This window comes from Boleophthalmus pectinirostris, unplaced genomic scaffold, assembly GCF_026225935.1.
Source record: "Boleophthalmus pectinirostris isolate CB_2022bp ecotype Guang Dong unplaced genomic scaffold, ASM2622593v1 HiC_scaffold_4, whole genome shotgun sequence".
NCBI classification, from domain to species: domain Eukaryota; kingdom Metazoa; phylum Chordata; class Actinopteri; order Gobiiformes; family Gobiidae; genus Boleophthalmus; species Boleophthalmus pectinirostris.
Window position 1 is genome coordinate 17,522,638 of NW_026571353.1, and position 22,155 is coordinate 17,544,792.

General features: G+C 38.8%; 3 protein-coding genes across 3 annotated transcripts; all 3 read left to right on the top strand.

Annotated features, from left to right (window-relative positions):
* Positions 1-7,499: 7,499 nt before the first annotated feature.
* On the top strand, positions 7,500-12,822 carry stc1 (stanniocalcin 1). Its single transcript, XM_020935541.2, has 4 exons — positions 7,500-7,674; positions 8,741-8,883; positions 8,962-9,173; positions 9,605-12,822. The coding sequence occupies exons 1-4, from the start codon at positions 7,560-7,562 to the stop codon at positions 9,900-9,902; spliced, it is 768 nt and encodes a 255-aa protein (XP_020791200.1). The 5' UTR covers positions 7,500-7,559; the 3' UTR covers positions 9,903-12,822.
* Positions 12,823-17,134: 4,312 nt separating this feature from the next.
* nkx2.7 (NK2 transcription factor related 7) lies at positions 17,135-18,348 on the top strand. Its single transcript, XM_020935358.1, has 2 exons — positions 17,135-17,369; positions 17,792-18,348. Exons 1-2 carry the CDS (start codon positions 17,135-17,137, stop codon positions 18,346-18,348), a joined length of 792 nt encoding a protein of 263 aa, XP_020791017.1.
* Positions 18,349-21,009: 2,661 nt separating this feature from the next.
* nkx3-1 (NK3 homeobox 1) lies at positions 21,010-21,826 on the top strand. Its single transcript, XM_020935556.2, has 2 exons — positions 21,010-21,216; positions 21,371-21,826. Exons 1-2 carry the CDS (start codon positions 21,039-21,041, stop codon positions 21,766-21,768), a joined length of 576 nt encoding a protein of 191 aa, XP_020791215.2. The 5' UTR covers positions 21,010-21,038; the 3' UTR covers positions 21,769-21,826.
* The last annotated feature ends 329 nt before the right edge of the window (positions 21,827-22,155 follow it).

Sequence of the window (22,155 nt, forward strand, 5' to 3'; positions counted from 1 at the left end):
GCATACAATTGAGATAAGAATCATTTAGCTCTGTATCTCCTGTCTTAAGTGGAGAGGTTCAAGTGTGTTGGAGTGTTGTCTATGGTGAAAAAGAGGAAGTAGAGGATAATTAAAACTCTTTCTTTATGTAATAATGTGTGAAGCTGTCTGGGTGAATGTTCTTCATGGATATTAAATAAAGCTTTGGGAGCTTTGGGAGTGTTAATGGAGTAAATCAAATGTATATTCAAGTGGCACTATAAGTAACCTCTAACTGAAGAATGACACATTACTTAAAAGACTTTTAGCTTTCATGGCAGTAAGACCCTTTACAAGAATTTGCATTGGTCATCTTTGCCCCTGTTTATTTATGCCTTTATCTTTTGCCGACCTTGCACACACTTGCGGTCTTGTTTTAAATTGGTTGACTAAGCAAAATGCACAGACAAGGGGGGATTTTTGAGTATGACGTGCATCGATGAGCAGTGTTACCTCAAAGAGCCGGGGCTGGAGGAGAGCAAAGAAGAAGAAACGTGTGTGAGTCACGGTTTGTGCAATGGCAGCTTTATGATGCTTTACAGGTGGCCCTTTAAAGTCTACAAACATCCTCTATAAATCGCCTATGTGACTTTGCCTGACTCATCTTCAGTTAGACCCCAGATGCACCTGCATGTGAATATGCACTCTTGGTAAATACAACGGATGGGGGGCAGTTTCTAACTACTAGTTAGATAGGTTAGCCTAGAGGTATTCTTGTATAGCACAAAGACTATGCTATATATACATCAAGTAAAACAAAAACAAGACTTATTTCTACAAACAGGAAGGTGATCATCCCAGGATCAGCCACTTAAATGCACTTCCCAAGACCAGCGCTGTTTACAAGCCGAGGAATTTCTTAATGGAAAATATTTAGCATTGTTGGGCACATAACAATCTTCGTTAACCACACAAAATAACATAGACCCTAGTTTAATCCCAAAGTTAGTGTGTCTCCTTGGGAGGTATGCATGATGAACATAAAGGAACAATCATTAAATTACCCTGTGTAACTTTATAAACTACAACAAGATGCCTTTAGTTTTACACCTTACATCGAAAGAACACGGCAAGAATTGTATGGTTGAATTATTTTCAACTTCTTGCAGAATGATAAAAAGATTTTAGCCCTGGCACAAGACTGAAACACCATTTTTTATTTAGCCGATTTAACCACTCTGTAACCACTAAAGAGAAGGCCAAACTGCCTGCACCACTAATTTGCCTGGGCTGCATATCAAAGCTATTCAAATTAAATACTTTGATATTATTGTAAAGGAGGCCACTGCCACACAATATACAATTTCACATTCTAGAGTGGACCGTTTATTTTGTTGTAATAAACTACAAATAATGATGCAGAATATGTTTAAATAAAATATTATTGGTCAATATTAGAGAATGTTTTGATGTCAGATGAAACCCAGTAATAGGCCACTATATGCTGGATTGGTACCACAGTGGTATTTTGTTTCTTAAAAATTAGTTCTAAAAGGATTCTCTCTGTGTTACAGAGGACTACATGCGCCTGGCTGTGTATACTGTCATTCCAAGAAATTAATGTTAAGATAATGAGGGAAAAAAAGACATTTACATAATATCTTTAACAGGTATTATGTATTTTTTGTTCTAGGATGGGGGGGTGAATGATTTAGTTTTATATGAATTCCAATTTAAGACAAATTATAAAATGAGTATTGAGTATTTGGTTGCAAAAGATGCCATTTTAAGTACGCCCACAGTAACAAGTCAGTGTGAAAGAGATGAGTGATAGAGGGAAAAATAACTCACGTGCGTTCTTTGTTGCACCTCACCTAATTATTCGTTGAGCTTGTTTTAGCATGATCCGCACCATCCGCCCGTGTTTCCACTTACACAGAGAGCCTGACCTCGCCTGCTCTGTTGACTCTTCCCCTCAGTGCTCGCACTTTGGTAACCTTCATTCTGATGAGCAAGTCCGAGGTAAACATTCACATCTCACACCACATATATGACTACACCAGAGAGAGATTTGCAGGGAGCAGTATACATTGACCAGTAGCTCTCATCAACTTTATTTATAGATTCAAAGTTTGAAAAGGAAGAATTTTACTTAGCCTGACTTTAAGTTTGGAATGTCAAAAAAAATAAAACAAATTAAATTAAATAAAAAATAGTAGTCTGCATGTTCTCTAGGTAGTATGGTAACACATGATAGAGTTTTTTAGATCTACAAGCTACTTCACAACACCACAATAAGGCATCCCTTTCCCTCCAAACTATAACTAATTCCTAGTAATTTGTCGATGTGCATAAGTATTTAGCGTCTTTTATACTCCACAGTCCAATCCAGTGACCACTGACAGTGTACTGTAGCACACTGTGGCGTCTTTTGGCAGCCACAGCTCCCTGAGAAGGACTCGAGCCCCCAGCACGCACAGAACATCTTCCACGCCCGGGGCCTTCTCACTTGTGGCCCACGCTGCCTTTTCACTGTGCCATCGTGTTTTCATTAACTGAGTTTACTCCCAATTTTCCACTCCTGGGCATCTCTCCCATCTACCACTGAAGATGCCTGGACAAGCTGTGTTGAATTAGGGGTAACTACAAATCCTTTTACTTTCTCTGTATGATTAAGAGCAGTTCTTTGGTTAGTTTACTGTTTGAAATCTTTTAGTTGAAACTGTACACAGATCTCATTGACTGAGTCAAACAAATTAGATTCAGTGACAACTTGCAAAAGTATATCTTATGATAGTTTCATCATATGAGTAAAATGAATACAAAGAAGTCCACAATGTGATAACTGAGGGCCCGATGATCAAGTGGAATGAAATGAAACACTTTTCATTTGGTTGTAACAACGTGGGTCTAATATTGTGGTATGAAAGTAGGTTAAAACATGGCTTAAATTATTTGACAAAAAAGCATGCAGAGGCGTGCTGCTGTGTTAATTTGCCTTTTGACGTGAGCATTGGTGACATGCTTGATGGGGGGAACTTTTACGAGGGCTACCACTGTGCAGCTCATGAGATTAAATCAGAAACAGTATTAACATGCAAATTGAAAAAGGGGTAGTATTTTCTTTGGATTAACTGCCACCGGCTGCACAATGAAGTGAGTGCTACATTGTAGACCTTATCATGCACTAGCTGTAGCAGTAAGTGCCTATGGGCTTCCTGGCTTTGTCATAGAAGTCATTAAAATATGCTGTTAGTAACTATTTCAAATACACACAAATATAAGTGGCACTCTGACACAGTAGAATGAATCATTGGGGATGTGTGAAGATATGGTGAACAGTGGCCATGTTTCTGTTATATTAACTCACTGTTTTATCCATTGAAAATTACATTTTAAATAAAATAGAACTATAGAACTCTGTTGGTAAATACAGATGGTAAATAAAATACTCTACAAGCTCATATTATTGAATATAACACATGAAAGGTCTAAATAGGCTGCATAGACCTACAGCTATTGTACCTTGTATAGAGCTGAAACCTACAATCACTGACTGTGCAATGCCTGTGCACACTAGTATATACAATTTAGCAATAACCAATGTGTTCATAGTGTTAACCAATACTGCAGTCAAAAAAGCTCAATCAGTTGAGTGTCAGAAATATTGAAAATTGAATAATTGAAAACATTTGTCTGTGTGAACGGATGTGGGCACCCCTCCAAAATGTATTCCTGAGATGCCTGGGCCTGAGACAGATCCAGATGGGTCTGAACTGAAAACAGATGGTCCAGCACAGGAAACACAACCAAGGTAATACTATTGCATACTCCTCCTACCACTGCACGTGGTACTGCTACTACATTACTAACATTGGTTTACTACATCATGTGTGTACTACTAAAGAACAACTCCTGTAATACTACTGAAAACATGCTCCTAAGTAAAGCTGTAGTCAGTTCCTAAAATTGGTTTAGTTCTCATGACACCGAGTCCTTCATATTACAGAGAAACAGGTTGGATTCAATGTCTTGCAAAGTGCATTTTCAGATAGTGTTACAACTGATGGCTCTCATTCTAATACATCAAACAGCTAATGGACAGAAATAACATACATCTGCTCCTGAGACACTAATGAGAGACATTCATGTTTGTAAACTACAATAGTTATTCTCTCATTTTTAATAATTTTATTATTTTAGAAAATAGTACATTGCCAATCTCAGTCTGTTTTAGCCTGGTCAAATAAAATGCATTCAGAGCTGGTCATGCTGGTAGCAAAATTTTTTCTGAATTGGGAGTGATTTTTTATTATTATTATTATTTTTTTTTTACATTTTGGTGCTCAAAATCCTATTTTATATCTTTTGACCTGCTTCTCAAAACTCCTCCTCTAGCATACTAGCAATAGCTGTGTTCTTCCTGCATTCCTGGCAGGTGCATGGCGACTGGTAGGCAAGAAAGTGAAGCGTGGGAGCAGCACTGTCTGTTTTGGATGTTATTTGCTGTATATGATCAACCATTCTGTTTTATATAATAAAGTATGTCATCTACCCTTTTCCTCTGGAAGACAAAAAGATACAAAGACAAACAAAAAAGTGAGCCAATAGACATCTGTGAATTACTCCAAAATTATCCACCTTAACAATACTATCCATTACGAGAGCACATGGCATTATTTATTATTTTAAGACACCTACAAACCTGGTAATATAAGTCCAGGTCTAAACTTAAGCAAGTAGTATAATTAGTTTATGGTAAATAGAGCAGATAGCAGTAACCACTAGATGAGAGACCAGAGACGAGAGCTTCAGCAAGTTTCAATTCAAACTTTAACTCCAATGAAACAATTTAGTGTTACTAATTCCCTAAAACTTTCTAAAATTTTTAACCAAACTCCCATTTCCTTTGACCCCAACCACAATCCACGAAACGTTTAATAGCAATATCAAACCCCTTTTTTTTTACCATCCATAAAGCTGCTTCAGCCGGACATGTCGTTTTTGTGATTGTAAATTAAATGGCTGGCCAGTGCTCCAAAGGAAATCAAACTCCAGTGAACTAATACCTGATGACCTTTGTATAGAATACAATAACAAGTCAACAAGTCAGTCTGGCGTTGTTGGTGGATCATGTGGCTAGAGTGGTCATGTCCAGGTTTATTTCCACAGTTTAGAGTCTAAGTCCTAAATAAGCTGCTGTCTGTCCCATGTTCACCCACAGCAGGTTGGCGAGTGTTAAAACATGTGCACTGTAATGTTTAGGGCGTCATGTTGCAGAGCTGCTGTGTTTTCATTCCAGCTCCAGATGTATAGCCTGCAATGCTGCTCATGTTGGATACACATTCAGGAATGGATTTCCCTTGAGTTTGTTATGTTCAAGTCATACAGCCATCTGTCTGGACAAAAACACCCATTCAACGAGAGAAAATGTCATAGTAGACCACTAGACTCTTTTAGTATCTTCGCAGTAAAATGGTTCAGCATTTTGTTTTGGCACAAACAATGAATTCAGTACTCAACACATGACACTGATGACAATGCATCCTTTGCGTTTGCATCTTTTCACACATTTATTCATTTGACAACAATCCACAGTCTCCTACTTTTAGGCCTCCTATTTAGAAAGACAAAAAAGACAAAATCTTCTCCTCAGAAATCAGTTCGTCCAACTCAATGAAAATGAATGCAAAATGTTCCCTGTAAGGTACGCAGCAGGTTTGTCCTCTCCATGAACTCTGCCCTCCATTTCAGACTTGCCAGTATTGTTTGTTATAGCTCTAAAAAACACAGAGAGCCAACTTCTTCTACCTGACAAAGGAATACATTATCCTTCCCCCAAAAGGACACACAACTGGTCTTCTCAAATGTGTTTGTGGTATGGCTTTACTCCAAAAAGAAGAGAGCGCTGTGATGTGCTAACAAGACAATCCAGACTTTCAGACTCATGAATAAACTCACTTTTGGGCAAGTTTACTCAATGGACTTCTTTGCATGAAGCGTCCAAAGTGAAAACAAACAAATGCAGTTGGGCCTGGCAGCAAAGCACTTTTGTACATCACTGCGAGAAGGTTCTGGATTAAATTTACATATCGGGTGCCTGTGAGGTTTCCTCCAGGTACTCCAGTGTCCCCTACCACTAAAAACATGGTTGGAGACAGGGCTCCCCTGAAAATTTGATTCCAAATGTGACTAAGACTATCCAATTTAAGTAAAGATGCATAATAATAATCACAAAAAGCAGCATACTCAAGTGTTTTTACAAGTTTAAAATAGACTTTGTGTGATTGCCACAGCAAATAATTAGTATAATCGTAGTGTGTGAAACTGTTTTGTTAATCCAGATAGCCTTCCTGGTTCAAATCCTTTCATTTGTCTTGGCTTGAGGCTGGTCAGAAAAAGTGCCCTTTTTTGAACTATGCCTGATAACATAATGTATCTACTTTTTAATCAAGTTAGTTTATTCTGTGGAGCTGAAGAGTACATGCTGCAGAGGATAAACACTTCTGTTGCTGTCATTTCTCATTAATGTTATTTGAGTCATTTCTTCACAAAAAGGCACTTTAATGTTATGATACTATGATATATGTCCTTCATGGTGGGACCCACAGAACAGAGATAATATTGAACCATAAAAAAGCTCATTCATTAGAGTTATATTATCTTTTCATTACAGTGGCTCTGGTGCAGCTGGCTTCGACCCACATTTGGATCCCCTCATAGATAGATAAGGTGCCAGCATGACACTGTGCCCAGCTTCTGACAGCTCTCAGGGAAAACTCTTCACACCAGCACTGCCAGAGACCAGCCAAAGATAGTATACTTTCTCTGGCAGTACAGCAAAATAAGCAATTATTATTGGTAAAACTCAGTGTATTTTTGTGTAGAGGTTTGTCTAATTTCTGCCTTTCCTCAATTATGTTTGCTATAGTTTCACTGATGCCATTTCATAGGTCAACAGCATCAACTGCCGATGCAACAATCATCTATATGCTATTTTTAGATAAATGAGCCATGTCTCAGAAACAGCGTATATTTTAACAAAATAATTGTTATAAATCTCAGTGAATTCCACAGCCCTATAGCCTATATTAAACACACACACATACACACGGAGTTTCGAGGCGGATAGTAGGCCAAGATAAGTGACTACCTCTGTACATGTTAAATATTCTGTAGGCTGATAGGCCTACTCCATGGTTGTTTTCACATTATGACTTAAATAGGAATAGATACACGATTAAAAACTTTATGTTAAGTGTCACCCATAAATAGTTAGGCTACATTCTGTTTAAGTGATTTATCAATTAGTCAGTGCAAAGACGGGGAGCTCGGTCTAAAATGCGGCTCTATGATTGGTCCGCTGCAGGACTCGTAACATGTAGCGCTTCCATATAAACCCGGGCAGACTTGACATCGCTGCTATCTGTCATGCAAGTCAAAGGATAGTGACGAGTCCAGTGTAAAGAGGTCCTTGTTGCCTTCAGTAAATTAGTCCCCTTCTAGCTTTCTTCAAGCTCTTTGGAGCGCTGTTATTGTGTTACGCACGAAGCAAGAGGCACGTCTTCACGGTTACTTCTGTCATCTGTCTTAAGAAGACGATGTCTTTGAGAGCCGGACTTCTTCTCCTGATGGTGCTGATTGCATCTGCCTATGAACTGGATCAGAACGAGTCCTTTTCGCCCAGGAGAGCCCGCTTTTCTGCTAACAGCCCTTGTAAGTACCGTGGCATCTGTCGGCAGAGCTCAGAGAGAGTGAACGCTTTGCTTTAAAACTGTTCATTTTATCTTATCCGTAGCCTACTCCGTAGAAAATACACATGCATATTAGGTTTAAATCGCTTTTCTATGCAAATGTGCGAATTGTTGAACAGGGGCAGCTGCGAGGGGAACGCTGTGCTTTAGCCGGCGTCCTGCCGGCAACAGATGACACCTGAGGTGCAGACTGCTCGGCTTAAAATTTGGCTTTGTATTGCACATTTTAGACAGCCGGGTGATTTTGTATGGCTACAGGCTACCTACCACACATCTTCAATTTAACTGAAAGTAGATGAAGTTTCTATTGGGTTTCTTTTTCTTATAATGCCACACTAAATAATAACAATAATAATAACAACAAAACCGTCTTGTAACGCGTAAAAAGTATATCATATGTGCATGTGCATGTTTTTGTGCAGCTACACCTCATTTAAAGGCAGAGGCTGGTAGGCCTACATTAGATGCTCTTTGTCTTCTGCAAGAACTGCTTAATCATCATAGGATTTGCAGTTCCCTTATTTTATTTTTTAGAATAATCTTGTATGCCCTGAACTGAGAAAGATTTAAGAACCAGGAGACAAGTTGCCTCTTAGATATGCCAGAGACAGGATTGTTGGGTGATTATTGACAAATTATAATAAATGCATTACCACTCAAAGTTCTCCATGTATTTGTTACACCATAAAAGGATATAGCTTTGTGCCTCACATGTTGAGATGTGTGTAGTGTTCTTGTCAAATCAAACATGTGAAGATGAGAATTAATTAACAATAAGAACATACAGTAAGTTGGTCAGTGTCAGTGTGCCACTGTGTGTCTAATAGTATAACTCTACTTTTATGTGGCACACATTTATGGTACTGATTATTCAGCAGAATATAGGCCACTGCCACAGGAGAAGAATGCCTTTGTCTTTGTGTACATGGTGTTTTTGTCTGAAGTCATTGGTGCAGTGTGTTGTAGTGTGCACACTGTGCAGTGATTCCAGTGTTCGCTCGTGCTGACTGTTCACTCTATGCCCACAGCAGATGTGGCGCGCTGTCTCAACAGTGCCCTACAGGTCGGCTGTGGCGCCTTCGCCTGCTTAGAGAACTCCACATGTGACACAGATGGTATGCATGACATCTGCAAGTCCTTTCTGTACAGTGCTGCTAAATTTGACACTCAGGTATGCTTACTCCATACTGTAATGTTTAATGAGCACTGTTTGATGGTAACCATGTGAAGCACTGCCATTGTCTCACAGGGAAAGGCATTTGTGAAAGAGAGCCTTAAGTGCATTGCCAATGGCATCACCTCGAAGGCATTCCCCTCGATCCGTCGCTGCTCCACCTTCCAAAGAATGATCTCCGATGTCCAGGAGGAGTGCTACAGCAAGCTGGACATCTGCGCTGTGGCCCGCTCCAACCCTGACGCTATGGGTGAAGTGGCCCAGCTGCCAAGTCACTTTCCGAATAGGTAGGATTAATCCACTGGAGCAAGAATGTTAATAGCTGCTCAAGATGCTTGAGTCATTGAAAAATGCTCTTAATAGAAAATGCAAAAATATAGGGTTGTACAAAAACCTTGACTATATGCTGTTTATTTAGTTGGTTAGGAACAACCAACAGATGACTAGAATAATTTTGATTTATGAGTTTGGGCTTCCATATTTTAATTCCTAGAGAATAGCTGAACAGGTATCTCAGGTTTGGATTTGCCACTGCATTGTTTGAGGATTGCATCCTGGGAGTGGATACAATGGGATTGGAAAGGAACGCCCAGGAAAGGTAACAGTCTAAACAGGCATCAAATATGGACAAATCCTTGGAGACAAGCTGTATGGGGTTGCTCTTTGGGGTGGTGACTGAGTGGGTTAAGCCCTGACCCCATGTGCTCTTGTGTTGCAGATTTTATGGAAAGCTCCTCCAGAGCCTGATGGACTGTGATGAGGACACCGTGGAGCGCGTTAGGACCAGCATGGTAGCTCGTCTGGGCCCAGAGATGAGCATGCTTATTCAGCTGCTGCAGAGCAAGCCCTGCCCGTCCACTGCTGTGGCCGCAGCTGCCGCCATCCCCACTGGAGTAGAAGGCCGTGGGAGCTGGCGGTGGGCCATGGGTCCCCATATGTATAAGTTCCAACCTAATCTGCGTAACAGAGACTCTGCCAGTCACTATGGCAAAAAACGGTCTGTGGGTGATTCCTAACTTCTCTTAGAAGAACTGCCTCCTGTGCAACCATCAACAAGCTCCTGTCCAGGAGCTGCCAAACCCATCCTCGGCTTTTCTGGACGTTTCTTGAATATGCATCACTAGGTAATGACCATAAAGAGATCAGAATCTGATAGTTCTACCCCACCCAAATATGTCCTCCTCAGTTAATGTTAAACATGTGGCTGTTAAACTTGTGCTAATGCCTATTTCTCATTCAAGAAATAACAGCCTAATATGTTGATATTTTCATGTGTTAAAAGTGAAAAACTTCATGATTTGAACTTCTGTCCATAAAAAAGACATTTATAGATAATAGATTTATTATTCATTGATAGTAACTCAATTTAGTGTTAGGTTGATCTAATATTTCAGTGATACGTTCTGTCAATTGTGAGCATGTGAAAATGAATTTCATGTCATTTTGATGATAACTTAAACCTTCTAGACTAAATGTACTGTAAACTATATAATCTTAGACAGCCATTAGTAGCCCTCTAAAAGAGTGTGGTCTGTATGTCTTTGATGGCAACCTTTTAGGGGCTGCTTTAACTGACCAAAAACTTCAAACTGCCCTGAATGCTATTCATATAATACCAAAATCGTCAATAGCTATAGCACTTACAACTGTCTGTTTATTCTGATGCTAGAAGTAGCCATGGTCATGCGTTACAAATCAAAAACTGCACACATTGATTGATCGAGGCATGGCCAAATCTATGCATCAGGAAAAGTCAATTTTGCATATGTTTATCCAGGCACTTGTAATGCGTAAGACTGTTGAGCTTTTTGCATAATATGTTAGTTGTACTGAATCTATATGTTTATTGCAGTTGTGTATATGTGGTAGCTTGTTAGCATGTTCACCAGTGAGAATAGAGCAGCCATTTCCTGGGACTGTTGACCATCACTCTCTGTGGTGAAGCACATATACATCAAGATGAGGAATGACTATTTTAAAAGCCTTGTTAGGATTATATTTATTTTCCTACTATATTATTTAATGTCTGTTTAATTTGTATGCATTATTGTAGATTAATTTGGTTTACAGATGCCAAAAATAAGAGCTGACTTTCTGATGACTGAATGGGACCCATGTCATGACTCTGTGCTGGCCATAGGGGAACACGGATGGTCATTCAAGTCAGTGATCTACTTACAGGACCATAACTAAAGACAATGCTACTTAATTACACTAATCAAAAAGCATCAGGACTGCATCTTTGCAATGTGCACAGTCTCATCAGTAAATGACCACACAATGCAAACACCAGCATCAGATTTAGTTAGTTAAGTAATGGTTTGGAAGCACTTCAGTCAGGGAAAATAAGTATTTCTCAAAATTTGTTGTTTTTGTTCATCTGCCTATATGGTTTCAATGGGTGTTTTAGGCCACCAGATCATCCTGTGCAAAAACCTAAATTAAAATTAATTGAAAGAGTTCAAATGGCGGAGAAGGACTGGATGCTGTGACCATGAAAGGGAATGAATAAAAAAAAGAAAAAGAAAAAGAAAAAAGAAAACATTTTCAACATTTGAGACAATCATTAAAAGAGCAAAGTCACAGAACTGGTAATGATGCTGGTGTTTATTTTACACATTTGGGGATTGGCCTTAGCTATTTATCTGATGTGATGTTGCACAAATAATGTGATACTGAATAGTTCAAATTCATTTGATATATTACATACAATGTAATGGGCCTGAAAATGATCTTCTGGGAAAAGTAAGTTGACTTACTGTCATGTTATGGCCAGGAAAAAAGACTGTTTCTCTCAGTATCTATAGCTATGTTAAGAATTCCAAACTATGCAATAATCTCACATACAAGGATCACAGTGACACAGAAATGAATCTTTCCTTTGTCCATTGCCAGCTGATGCTGTGTTTCCGGTATACCCTGAAAGCTTTTCATTTTCTGCTGATTCTCCCAAATGTTTCTTTTCTGCTTTGCCTCATTTGAGTGAAAAAAAGATAACTATGGAGGAGGTTTGAAGACATGAGCTCCAGTGACACTGTTGTGTGTTTAGCTTATATTTTTGTTAAATATGCACTTTGCATCTTAACCACTATAAAGGGCATTTATTCATGGAGTGCATGTGCAATTCAAGCCTGTTTTATTTTGGCAGTGAATGGAAATCCATTGGTATATCTTGCATCCTGAAGGGTCATGGCAGACTTATCCATGTTTGTATGGGATAGTCCATGGGACACTCCAAAGCCCATTAGCTGCTGCTAAGTGTTACTTCTGTGTGATGTTATGGATGTCCTTCTGCTGTGGCCACACAGTAATCTCAGAAACCAGTCCACATCGTGCTTGGGAACATTTAATGTCTACTCATGTTTTTATTTATTTTCTATATGCATTCCTTGTAACAAGCATATTTTGGCTAGGGCAAATTGACTGTTTCTCCACTAAGACAACTGTAACAGATTCTCAGAGAATGTATTTGTAAATGAATGTCTGTCTATGATGAAAGCATGCCCAGGTTTACTGACCATGAAGGAAATTAGGCAAAAACACAAACTGGAACAAAGAGTTTACTTTGTTACTGTTGTAGATAAGTGGTACAGGATTGTTAAATTGCCCCCATGGTGACTTGGTGAAACCAGTTAAAAACACTTCTGGCACTTATGGTACTCTCTCCTCTCAAGACTTGAAATAGATAAATGTTGTGCTTAAACTAAATCAAAGCTTCGGTGACTAGTAAAGTTTATTTTGTATTCATATGAATATATATAAATCTATATATTATAAGTGAGTTATTTTATTATGAAGCTTTTCAGGAGATCACAGATGTTCCTGATACAGATGCTATGTAACGCATGATTGACCCTTGTGAATCACTTGCACTTTAATATATGCCCATAGACATATATACCCATACTGTGTATATGTTGGGGTTTTCTCTGTACTGAAAAACACATCAGTCATGTGTCTTTTGCTGAACTGAAATAAAATATTTATCTGAACTTTTTTATAGGGTTTTTTTTCTTTTTGTTTTTACATATACTTCACACTAACATACAACCTAGTAATGCTCAGTCAATACTCCATATTCTGAAGGCACAGAAAGTAGAGATGCACCAGTCCAGATTTTAGTCCTGTTATTGATACTTTGATACATTGATACTAGCATTAAATATTTGCAAAATCCGATACCAGATATATGGAGACACAAGAGGCTTGTCTTTTGAATGAATATGAATAAAATCTTATGATTAAAGGTTTTGGGCCAACATAATTAAATAGTGGTTTTATAGTGGCATTATCAGTGATTAGCTCCATCATGTCACATTTACAAATACAAATTCATTTTTAAAACAATGGAATCAGTATAGTAATTTACATCAGATACATGATAAAATTAGCAAAAATTGAAGGATTACATTTAGATTAGGGCTGGGATTAGGTTTTGAAAATCATATGTTCCATCATCATTTGGTATTGATATTAGAATGGATGTCCCCATTAATTATTATTATGAATTTAAAGGCTCAAGGATGTAAAGGATATCAGTTGAACTGATATAAACTAAATGTGCCACTAATATTCTGATGGATTCCTCCACCTGTCAGTTGTGTTTCTCTGATTTAATGGTGTGATTCTGGAGCACTAATACACCCTGTCATGGTTACACCACAGTGTCAGTGTTAGGTGGGTGTGACGAATCCTGCAGGACCCTAAAGACAAGACATGGATGACAGCGAACAGCACCTTCAAATGAAAATGTAGTTTGTGCTAAACTTGAACATGAAGGAGCTGAAACTGCAAAGTGCCTGTGTGCTGGGAGAGCCTGAGGAAAAGAGGAGGCCGAACGCAAGAGGCTCAATAGACGCTAATCTCAGTCAGAAGGAGATATAATTTCATGCCTATTTAGAGACAAGTCCTGAAGGGCTTTTTCATTCTCCGCACCACACTGCCATCATCGTGGATAGGTGATGCAGCAGCTTCTGTCCTCTATAAAGACATATCCACTCATCAGTGGAGAACATAATCAAAGCTGTGATTTAGCCACATGGTCAGTTAGCTTCCTACATCTTCTTTGCCAGTCTTACATATGTGTTAGTGAAGCACTGGGTAACTTTTCAAAGCAATTCACTGCCTCTGACACAGAAAACATCTTGTTGCCAGGAAACATAGAAGCAGATTTTTGACCCTGTCTATTCACACTGTTGGACCTCTGCCGAGAGTATGGCAACCCTGACAATGAGAGACACACAGCAATAATGAAAAAATGATCAAATTAGAAAACCATTATACAGTTGCAATTCATTCCATCTGCTTGTGTTAATTCATTGTCGCAGGTCATGAGCCACAGCAGATTGCACTATGTAAAAACTACAATCAGCCTCAAACAAAAGATACAAATACTTTAAGGTCCCCTGAGGAATGAATGTAGGAATTGTGTGAGACAGCCTGTTCATAACATATTCTGCATTCAACACTGCATACATATGTTTATTGGGGCAAATGAACAAAGCATTGTGGTTGGTGTGGTACGACTAAAGCTTCTCCAATGGAGTCTTATGTTCATTACGTCTTCCTCTTCTGAATCAAACTTGTGGCATACTGATCAGTAGTGTGACAAATTAGATGTGCAGTGAAATGGGGTATGAAGCACACTGAGAGATTAGATCCAATCCTACCAGCATTCACTCTCCCCTCATTTCTGTGGGGAAATACCCAAGGACGGCTTAAGAAAATTAGATAAAATTTTTGCTGAACAGAGTGGCACAGACACAGCATGAAAAAGATGAAATACAGCAGTTTCTGATTATACCGAAGAAGCCTGATATGTCTTGAAATGAATCTCTTTCAGTAATTATCTTTAAGTGTCTAAGGCCTGCATCTAACAGGATTGTCAAGGCATAGTTCAGTGCAAAACCTTAGTTTGTTGTATATGCACATTTCGTATGCATTTGCACACCAAGGATTTCCTGTTAACTGAAATGTAAACTAAGTAAGTAGAAAGGTATTCAAGTACCAGCAGACACCGTGAGATTTTCACACAAACTGTACAAAATATGCACAGACACAACAGTCATGAAGAGGTAATAAAGAATAGTTGTCATTTTCCATTGGAGTGTGTGAGTGCCAGTGATGCCTTTTGAGTTCCCATAGTGATGCAGAGACATCTAGTGGTGGCCCCATAAAAACAAACAACATTTTTATTTTTTTTATGCATAGCCTGTATTCTATTTTTAGGTTGTAAAAAAACTCTTGCGACACTATTTCAAGTAAGGGTTGAATGGAAGACTAATATATATCTATTAAGATTATAAAATTATAAAAATATATCCAAATAAGAGATACATACTGATTGTAAACCTACCTATCCAAATTTTATACTCTAGGAGGTTGGTCTGAATAAGCAATGACAAAAACAAGAAAAATGGCCCACTTCTGCTGATGAGATTTTCATTGTCCCTCCCAGCTTGATGTACATTTTACAGTATTGGCTTGAGGCAGGTTTAGTTACATATGCTGTGATGTCCCTCTTTCTCCTCTTTCAGGAGCCATCACCCATCTATTTTCATGCATGATGAATTAGGGGTATTTTGTGGCAAACTTAACTTAACAAGCATCTTAAATTACAGCCAAGCAACAAATGATGGAAGCAGAGGGGTAAGTTTGGACAATACACGAAGAGTAAGTAAAATACACAGGGCACCGCCATGAGCAATCTCTGAACACTGATTATGATGAAGTAATTTAGCCATCAAACTAGACACCTACAAACCCCCAAGGTGTCAAACAGTTCTCTGGGCCTCCATTTGCCTCCACTTTTGAAGTTCAGGTTTCAGAGTCTATGACAGCAGACTATCTGGTGAGTTTGTTTGACATTAAGTGACAATTGGAAAATATAATGTTTTTAAAAGTTTAGATTTTCAGTTACTTTGAGTGACTAATTACAAACTGTAGAGATGTAGAGACTGAACATGTAGAGATGCAGAGATTGTAGATTTAAACTAACCCAATGTGTGTGTGTGTGTGTGTGTGTGTGTGTGTGTGTGTGTGTATGTATGTATGTATGTATGTATATATATATATATATATATATATATATATATATATATATATATAATATATATATATATATATATATATATATATATATATATATATATATATATATATATAAAATGAAGAAAATGTTTGTTAAAAGCCTATTTGTTTATTTTTGAGATGAGCACTGACAAGCACCGTTTCAAAATGGGTGTTTGACTAGAATGATTTTTGGCTGATGAAAATCATTTTATATTGCATTTGAAAATAGCTGTCTGCAATAATGTTTCTGGTTACTTTCATATAATACCGGGATACATTATGGGTCAATGGTTAAATTATAGCTCCATAATGCTATTTAGACTTGAACAGTTAAAAGACTATTCTGAATGTTAAATACACAGCTGTCAAACAAACATGTCCCATTAGAAGTGGGTGCTCTTAAGGCCTATAGATCTTCCTGCCTGGACAGGGGGACAGCCCGTGTCTGGCCTTGTTCCTGTGTGCGGACCCACGCGCGTCGCGGCCTCAGTCATGCATTACCGCCTGGCGCCGCGGCCTCTCCACTTCCACAACATCAGGTGTAATGTTACTGTTTGTTGTGGCCTCTAACACTAATAATGAGTCTGGAAAACAATGTTGATGGCAAGGCTGTTCAACATCACCGAAGATCACTCAACCTCCGAGGTACAGCGCTTTACTGGGCTGACCAGGCGCCCTAGCAGATGCTCTAGCTGGACATTAGTTGGATGAATGGTCCACTAGACCAAGTCTTAATAGCATACATTAATACTGGCTATCATAACTATAGACCTATTGATTAAATACTTGTTCGTATTACAGCCTGCAATTGCAAGTTTGGGTTTATTTACTGATGGTTCAAAAAGCAGGATCGACGCTGATCAAAGCACGGGTAAGTTTAGGATAGTTGTGTTTTCATTATTTAAATTATCTTTAATAAGAACAACGTGGCATCTTGTTGAGAAAAAAGCGTGCTGGGAGAGCTGATCTTGAAAGATGAGAAGACGCTGTGTACTGGGTGTTGGCTCGTATTGTTGAAGGAGGGTGACAGATATCTTAACCCTGATCTCGTGGACCCTTGATTACCCACTTTACAAACCCTGACAGCACTCAGTCAGAGGACATACAGCCCAGAACGCAGCACCTCTCATCCACGGCGTGCGTAAAGGCCGAAATTCGTAACTCTCTGGTAACTGGGATGTATTCCGGTGCAACAATATCGACACCTTTTTCTGTAAAGGATATTTTAAATTTACAACAAGATTTTGAAAATGAGCTCCTAATGACAGACCAAGTCGTTCCAATAATCCATCACGTGCATCGTACTTCGCCCAATGATTTTTACGAGTTGCAGCCAAGGCCGTGTCCGACGGAGATGTATGAAAACACGTCCTTCCAAAAAATATCAACTCAAGACCACATACAGACATTTGGTAAGCAATTCAAGTATGTTAATTTATTTTTGTTTATTTGTGCGTTTTTGTTTGTTTTCTCAAATAGCATACAGTAATTATTTGGCTATTTACACGAACACACACAATAAGAGCAATTTGAGACAGACGTGGGAACGACGTTTAAGGCCTATAGCCTACCAAAAGGATACGAACGACATGAAGTTAATTAACCATGTAGCTCCTTGTAACCAATAATATTTAACTAATCTCTTGCCTTTAAAGAGGCTATGTGTTACAAGACAGGTACCATCAGGTAAAATTTGGGATGCGTAAAACTTGATTTGCTATCGACTGTCTGCATGGTAAAGCAAGAGGAGCTGTTATGAGCATAAAACGAATTACTAATTTGGTCTTTGTACATGCCTGAATATAAAGTGATTATTATCTTTATATTTGCACAGATGTCAATTCTCAGAACAATTCCCCGGACACTGTCCAGACGCTGGAAAGTAAAGGTCGCGCGCGCAGGAAACCCCGCGTGCTCTTCTCGCAGGTGCAGGTGTCCGAGCTCGAACGGCGCTTTACACAGCAGCGCTACCTGTCCGCCACGGAGCGGGAGCAGCTGGCACAAGTGCTCAAACTCACGTCCACACAAGTCAAGATATGGTTCCAGAACCGGAGGTACAAATGCAAACGTCAGCGCCAGGACCAGTCTTTGGAGTTCGCGGGCTTCTCAAGCGCACCGAGAAGGGTGGCCGTGCCGGTGCTCGTGAGGGACGGGAAGCTATGCAGCGATGGATCCCACTCCACAGCGTTTAACGTGGCACTGGGCCATTATAACTCTTTGATGCATTATGGGAACGGGGGCTTTTATAGTTACACTTACCACAGTGTGCCACAGTGCTCCAGGGCTCTCACGACGCCTAGCCCCGGGATGCACGAACAGATTTCGGAGGCGGTGAACTTCGGAGGGCCCATCAACAATCACAGACACTTACACAGCGTGAGAGGCTGGTGATAGCCACTCATATCTCGTCGAAGACATCAAAGCTGACTGTACATAGTCTATGTATTTTACACTTTTTAACCATTACAATTAAAAACAACTATATCAATTTATAGTCTATACCCCTGTTCTTTGTTCCAATCTTGCAATCTTTAAGATGTACTTGTCAGCCAAATAAACTACATTATGACAGAAATGTGAAGCCACATTTTACAAATGGGACTAGCTTTATTATATGCTCATAAATAACATCGTTTAGCAAACGTTAACGCGAACAGTGAGCTAAAAATGTAAACCAAAGAAAATAGGATTTGTACTTCTTACTTGCCAGTTACTAGCCCACCAGACAATAGACAATTAAAAAGTTGTAGCCTAATCTAATTATTTAAAATGTATAATAATGAAAAAACGACGAAATAAAAATCCACCTTGTTTCTTTGGAGATGCTCGGTGCGTAATGCGGTCATTGCATTGCCTTTGCGAGTGGAAAAGAATAGCAGAGACTATGCAAATGGTACTCATGTAAATACGTTGCAGAAGCCATAATAATGTGCTTAATGAAGCAACACAAACCTTTTGACAGTGACCGATGTTTATCCGAGACATCCATCAAACAGCGTTAATGGACAGCTGAGCTGCAAGATTGCACTATCAAACTCAGCTCATTATTGTCCCATTCACTAATCTGCAGATAAGGCTGAGGAGCTCGTTCTGTCCCAACTTTGCTTAGTAAACAAAACCGCAGACTGAGTGGCTCTCTAACTTCTCACTTCACCTTTCAATCACGCAGATGTTAAGACCCGTCCAAGCCTGTCAATCACGAATAATCACTGACACATCTGATGCAAAACACTATGCAATAGCATATCTTCTACAAACTAAATGAACCACAAAGCGACCTGTAGCCTCTGAATTAGACGTGTGGCAGGTTTCCCGAGGCGCGGATTGAGGAGCGTAATGTCCAGATAAGACAGGGGTGGTAGACTGAGAGGAGACTGACGACACTTGAGGAGATGCGATAAAGCGAGATTTAGTTTACAAAATCATCATAGCTATGGAAGTGACAACAAATTAAGATTCAACTATGAAACCATCGTTGTATGGGGATGATGAATATATCACGCTGTGACGATGATAAGGGTTTGTAATAACATGCCTTTTGGTATAAAAGCTGCCTTGTAGTTTATCAATCATTCTCGTTCATTTAAGTACATTTGTAAACGTGTTATAAACAGGCATCAAGATATTACATTATAAACATGTTAAAATAACAATAAAAAAATAATACATCAGATTAAATATATTTTAAAATGTGTCTCTCCATGTTTTTATTATTTTTCTTTTTGGATATTTAGATGTTTCTTCCCAAATTCCAAATGCTACTTTTACGTGAGGTGCTTTTACATTATAACAAATAATATTATTTTATCTCTCAGACTTTTAATTTTACAATTTTGTTACAGTTCTGAAGCTTTTACTTTGTTCACAAGAAAGATTTGTGAATGAAAACATTCATGTGTTAATATATACTTACGTACAGAAAAGTAGTGGAACTAGTTTTACTGACAACAATCACAATAGGCCCACTCTCATATTGTACAAGACATGCACAGGTGTAAAACATTGTGTAATAACCAAGTCAAAAGATACAGTGAGATCTAAGTCTAGCAATCTTCTGAACAATCTGTGGTTGGACATTGTTATGACAGAAAAACAAGAGACAATTGATAGCACTGCACCTATTTGAGCAACAACGCGGAGAAAACATAACTGACACAAATCACACGCTGACAAATATCTTCCTGGGCTAAAAGGTCAGAGCATTAACAACAGCACAATTCTACACAAAGGGACTTTTAAAACATAATGAATTAAATAGGCTTTTCAGGTTTGTTGATGTGGTATTCATTTTTGTAATATAAAGTATAGCAAAGGCCTGAAATGTATATTAGTCAAGAGTTAAAATAGCAGACAGTGGTACAGACAGTCAGAGCCAGGTGAGCCATATCATTGTGATAATCTAAATGCTGTGTTGACAAGACAGCAACTAATGTCTAAAGAGAGCCTGCAAGGTATTTGAAAGGAAGGAGGGAGGTGGAGAACAAAAACATTTTTTAAAGATATTTTATATATTTTTCCATCTTTTATAGTAATAACACATTCAATATTATTGAAATGTATGACTGTTAAAACTACCATATCTATGCAATTTATAGTCTATTTGAATTGAAACAAACAATTACTAAAAGTAATAGACATTATCAATAGTAGCACTTGCAATTCAAGCATTTTTCAACCCAAACACAATTACAAAAATCCAAGCATGTTCCAGAAATTCCTGCATACCTCTATACAAACCCTGTAACTCTGTAACAGAGCCCTAAAACAAACAACAAAAAGTGTTCGACGTGAACCGTGGAGACCACATAAATAGTCTGGAGAAAGGATGTGTCAATCAGAGGGCCATGTCTGACCACTCACCTTCACCATGTTCAAATGTATAATTTTACATTTTGATGGTCTGGGCAAGAGCAATGATTAAAAGTACACATAAGCCATCAAAGTAAAAGCTGTCAATGTGTCCACCTCCTCCCCTGTCCATGACTGTCCCGCCCCTTCACTTGTATAAATTCTGACTGCTGGTTTGAGTGGAGACACAGCAGCCTGCAGCACTCAGGGCACTCTGTGCATTAGAGCTGGAGATGTCTGCTCAAGTTAAACCTATGACTTCTTTCCTCATAGAGGATATTCTAGCGCTCAAGGACCACACAGAATTTAAAAACAAATGGTGCTTACCAAAGACAGAGAGATGTTCACAGTGGACAGAGGAGCAGATATCAGAGGATTGTAACTCAGACAGCACCAGTGAGATGCAAACAGGTGAGTTCCTTCACAGCATAAATTATATTGTAAGATGAATTAAGACCTACTCAGACATGCTAACTTAACCTAACTTACCATTTCTTTACAGACATGTCTGATAAAAGTGAAATAATAATAGGTGAGTTTTTATTCTGTGTTGCCCTTCTTACAGACCTCATGGAGGTCCGCTGTCCGAGCTCCTCTGAGGTGTCCAGCCCCTCTCCTGATGGCAGACAGAAGCGCTCTAGAGCGGCATTCACTCACCTTCAAGTGATGGAGCTGGAGAAGAAGTTCCACCATCAGAAATACCTGTCTGCCCCAGAGAGGGCTCACTTAGCCAGTGCTCTGAGACTAACTGAGACCCAGGTGAAAATTTGGTTTCAGAACCGCAGGTACAAGACCAAGCGCAAGCAGCAAACTGACTTTTCAAGAGAAATGTGTAAAGTTGACGAGATGCTCCAGAGAGACAATTTGGTGAGAGCTACTCTGCTCACATCTTTCGGCAAAACCTATCACTGCAGTCCATACCCTTGGGACTATGGTGGCCCATGGGGCCTAACGTTATTGTAGAAATTCATTTTTATTTTGTGGTAAAACAATTATATTATCTTATCGTGACTTAATTGAAACCCTCCAAAGGTTTTAAGCACAAAATAACAATGCATGTATATAATTATTCAATATTTAAATTATTCTGTATAATTATTGTAAAAAAAAAAAATTGTATTGTTAAACAAACAAAAAAAACAAAAACAAAACACAGATTTTAAATACTTCCTCAATGCAACATTTTTCCCTGTAGAGCTCTAAACAAAAATATGGTTGATAAGATTTCAGAAAGCGCGCTCAGATAAAATGTGGGCAGTAGAATGATTGAAATTCTTTGAAGAGTTTAGTATGCGATTAGATAGAAAAGATTTGGTTTTTGAGGGTTGTGACATAGACACTTAGTGAAGA

Coding starts and splice junctions, on each gene's coding strand:
- stc1 (XM_020935541.2), top strand. CDS start 7,560: ATGTCTTTGAGAGCCGGACTTCTTCTCCTGATGGTGCTGATTGCATCT. Junction 7,675..8,740: donor CTTTTCTGCTAACAGCCCTT/GTAAGTACCGTG, acceptor CTATGCCCACAG/CAGATGTGGCGCGCTGTCTC. Junction 8,884..8,961: donor CTGCTAAATTTGACACTCAG/GTATGCTTACTC, acceptor ATTGTCTCACAG/GGAAAGGCATTTGTGAAAGA.
- nkx2.7 (XM_020935358.1), top strand. CDS start 17,135: ATGTATTCCGGTGCAACAATATCGACACCTTTTTCTGTAAAGGATATT. Junction 17,370..17,791: donor AGACCACATACAGACATTTG/GTAAGCAATTCA, acceptor ATATTTGCACAG/ATGTCAATTCTCAGAACAAT.
- nkx3-1 (XM_020935556.2), top strand. CDS start 21,039: ATGTCTGCTCAAGTTAAACCTATGACTTCTTTCCTCATAGAGGATATT. Junction 21,217..21,370: donor CACCAGTGAGATGCAAACAG/GTGAGTTCCTTC, acceptor CCCTTCTTACAG/ACCTCATGGAGGTCCGCTGT.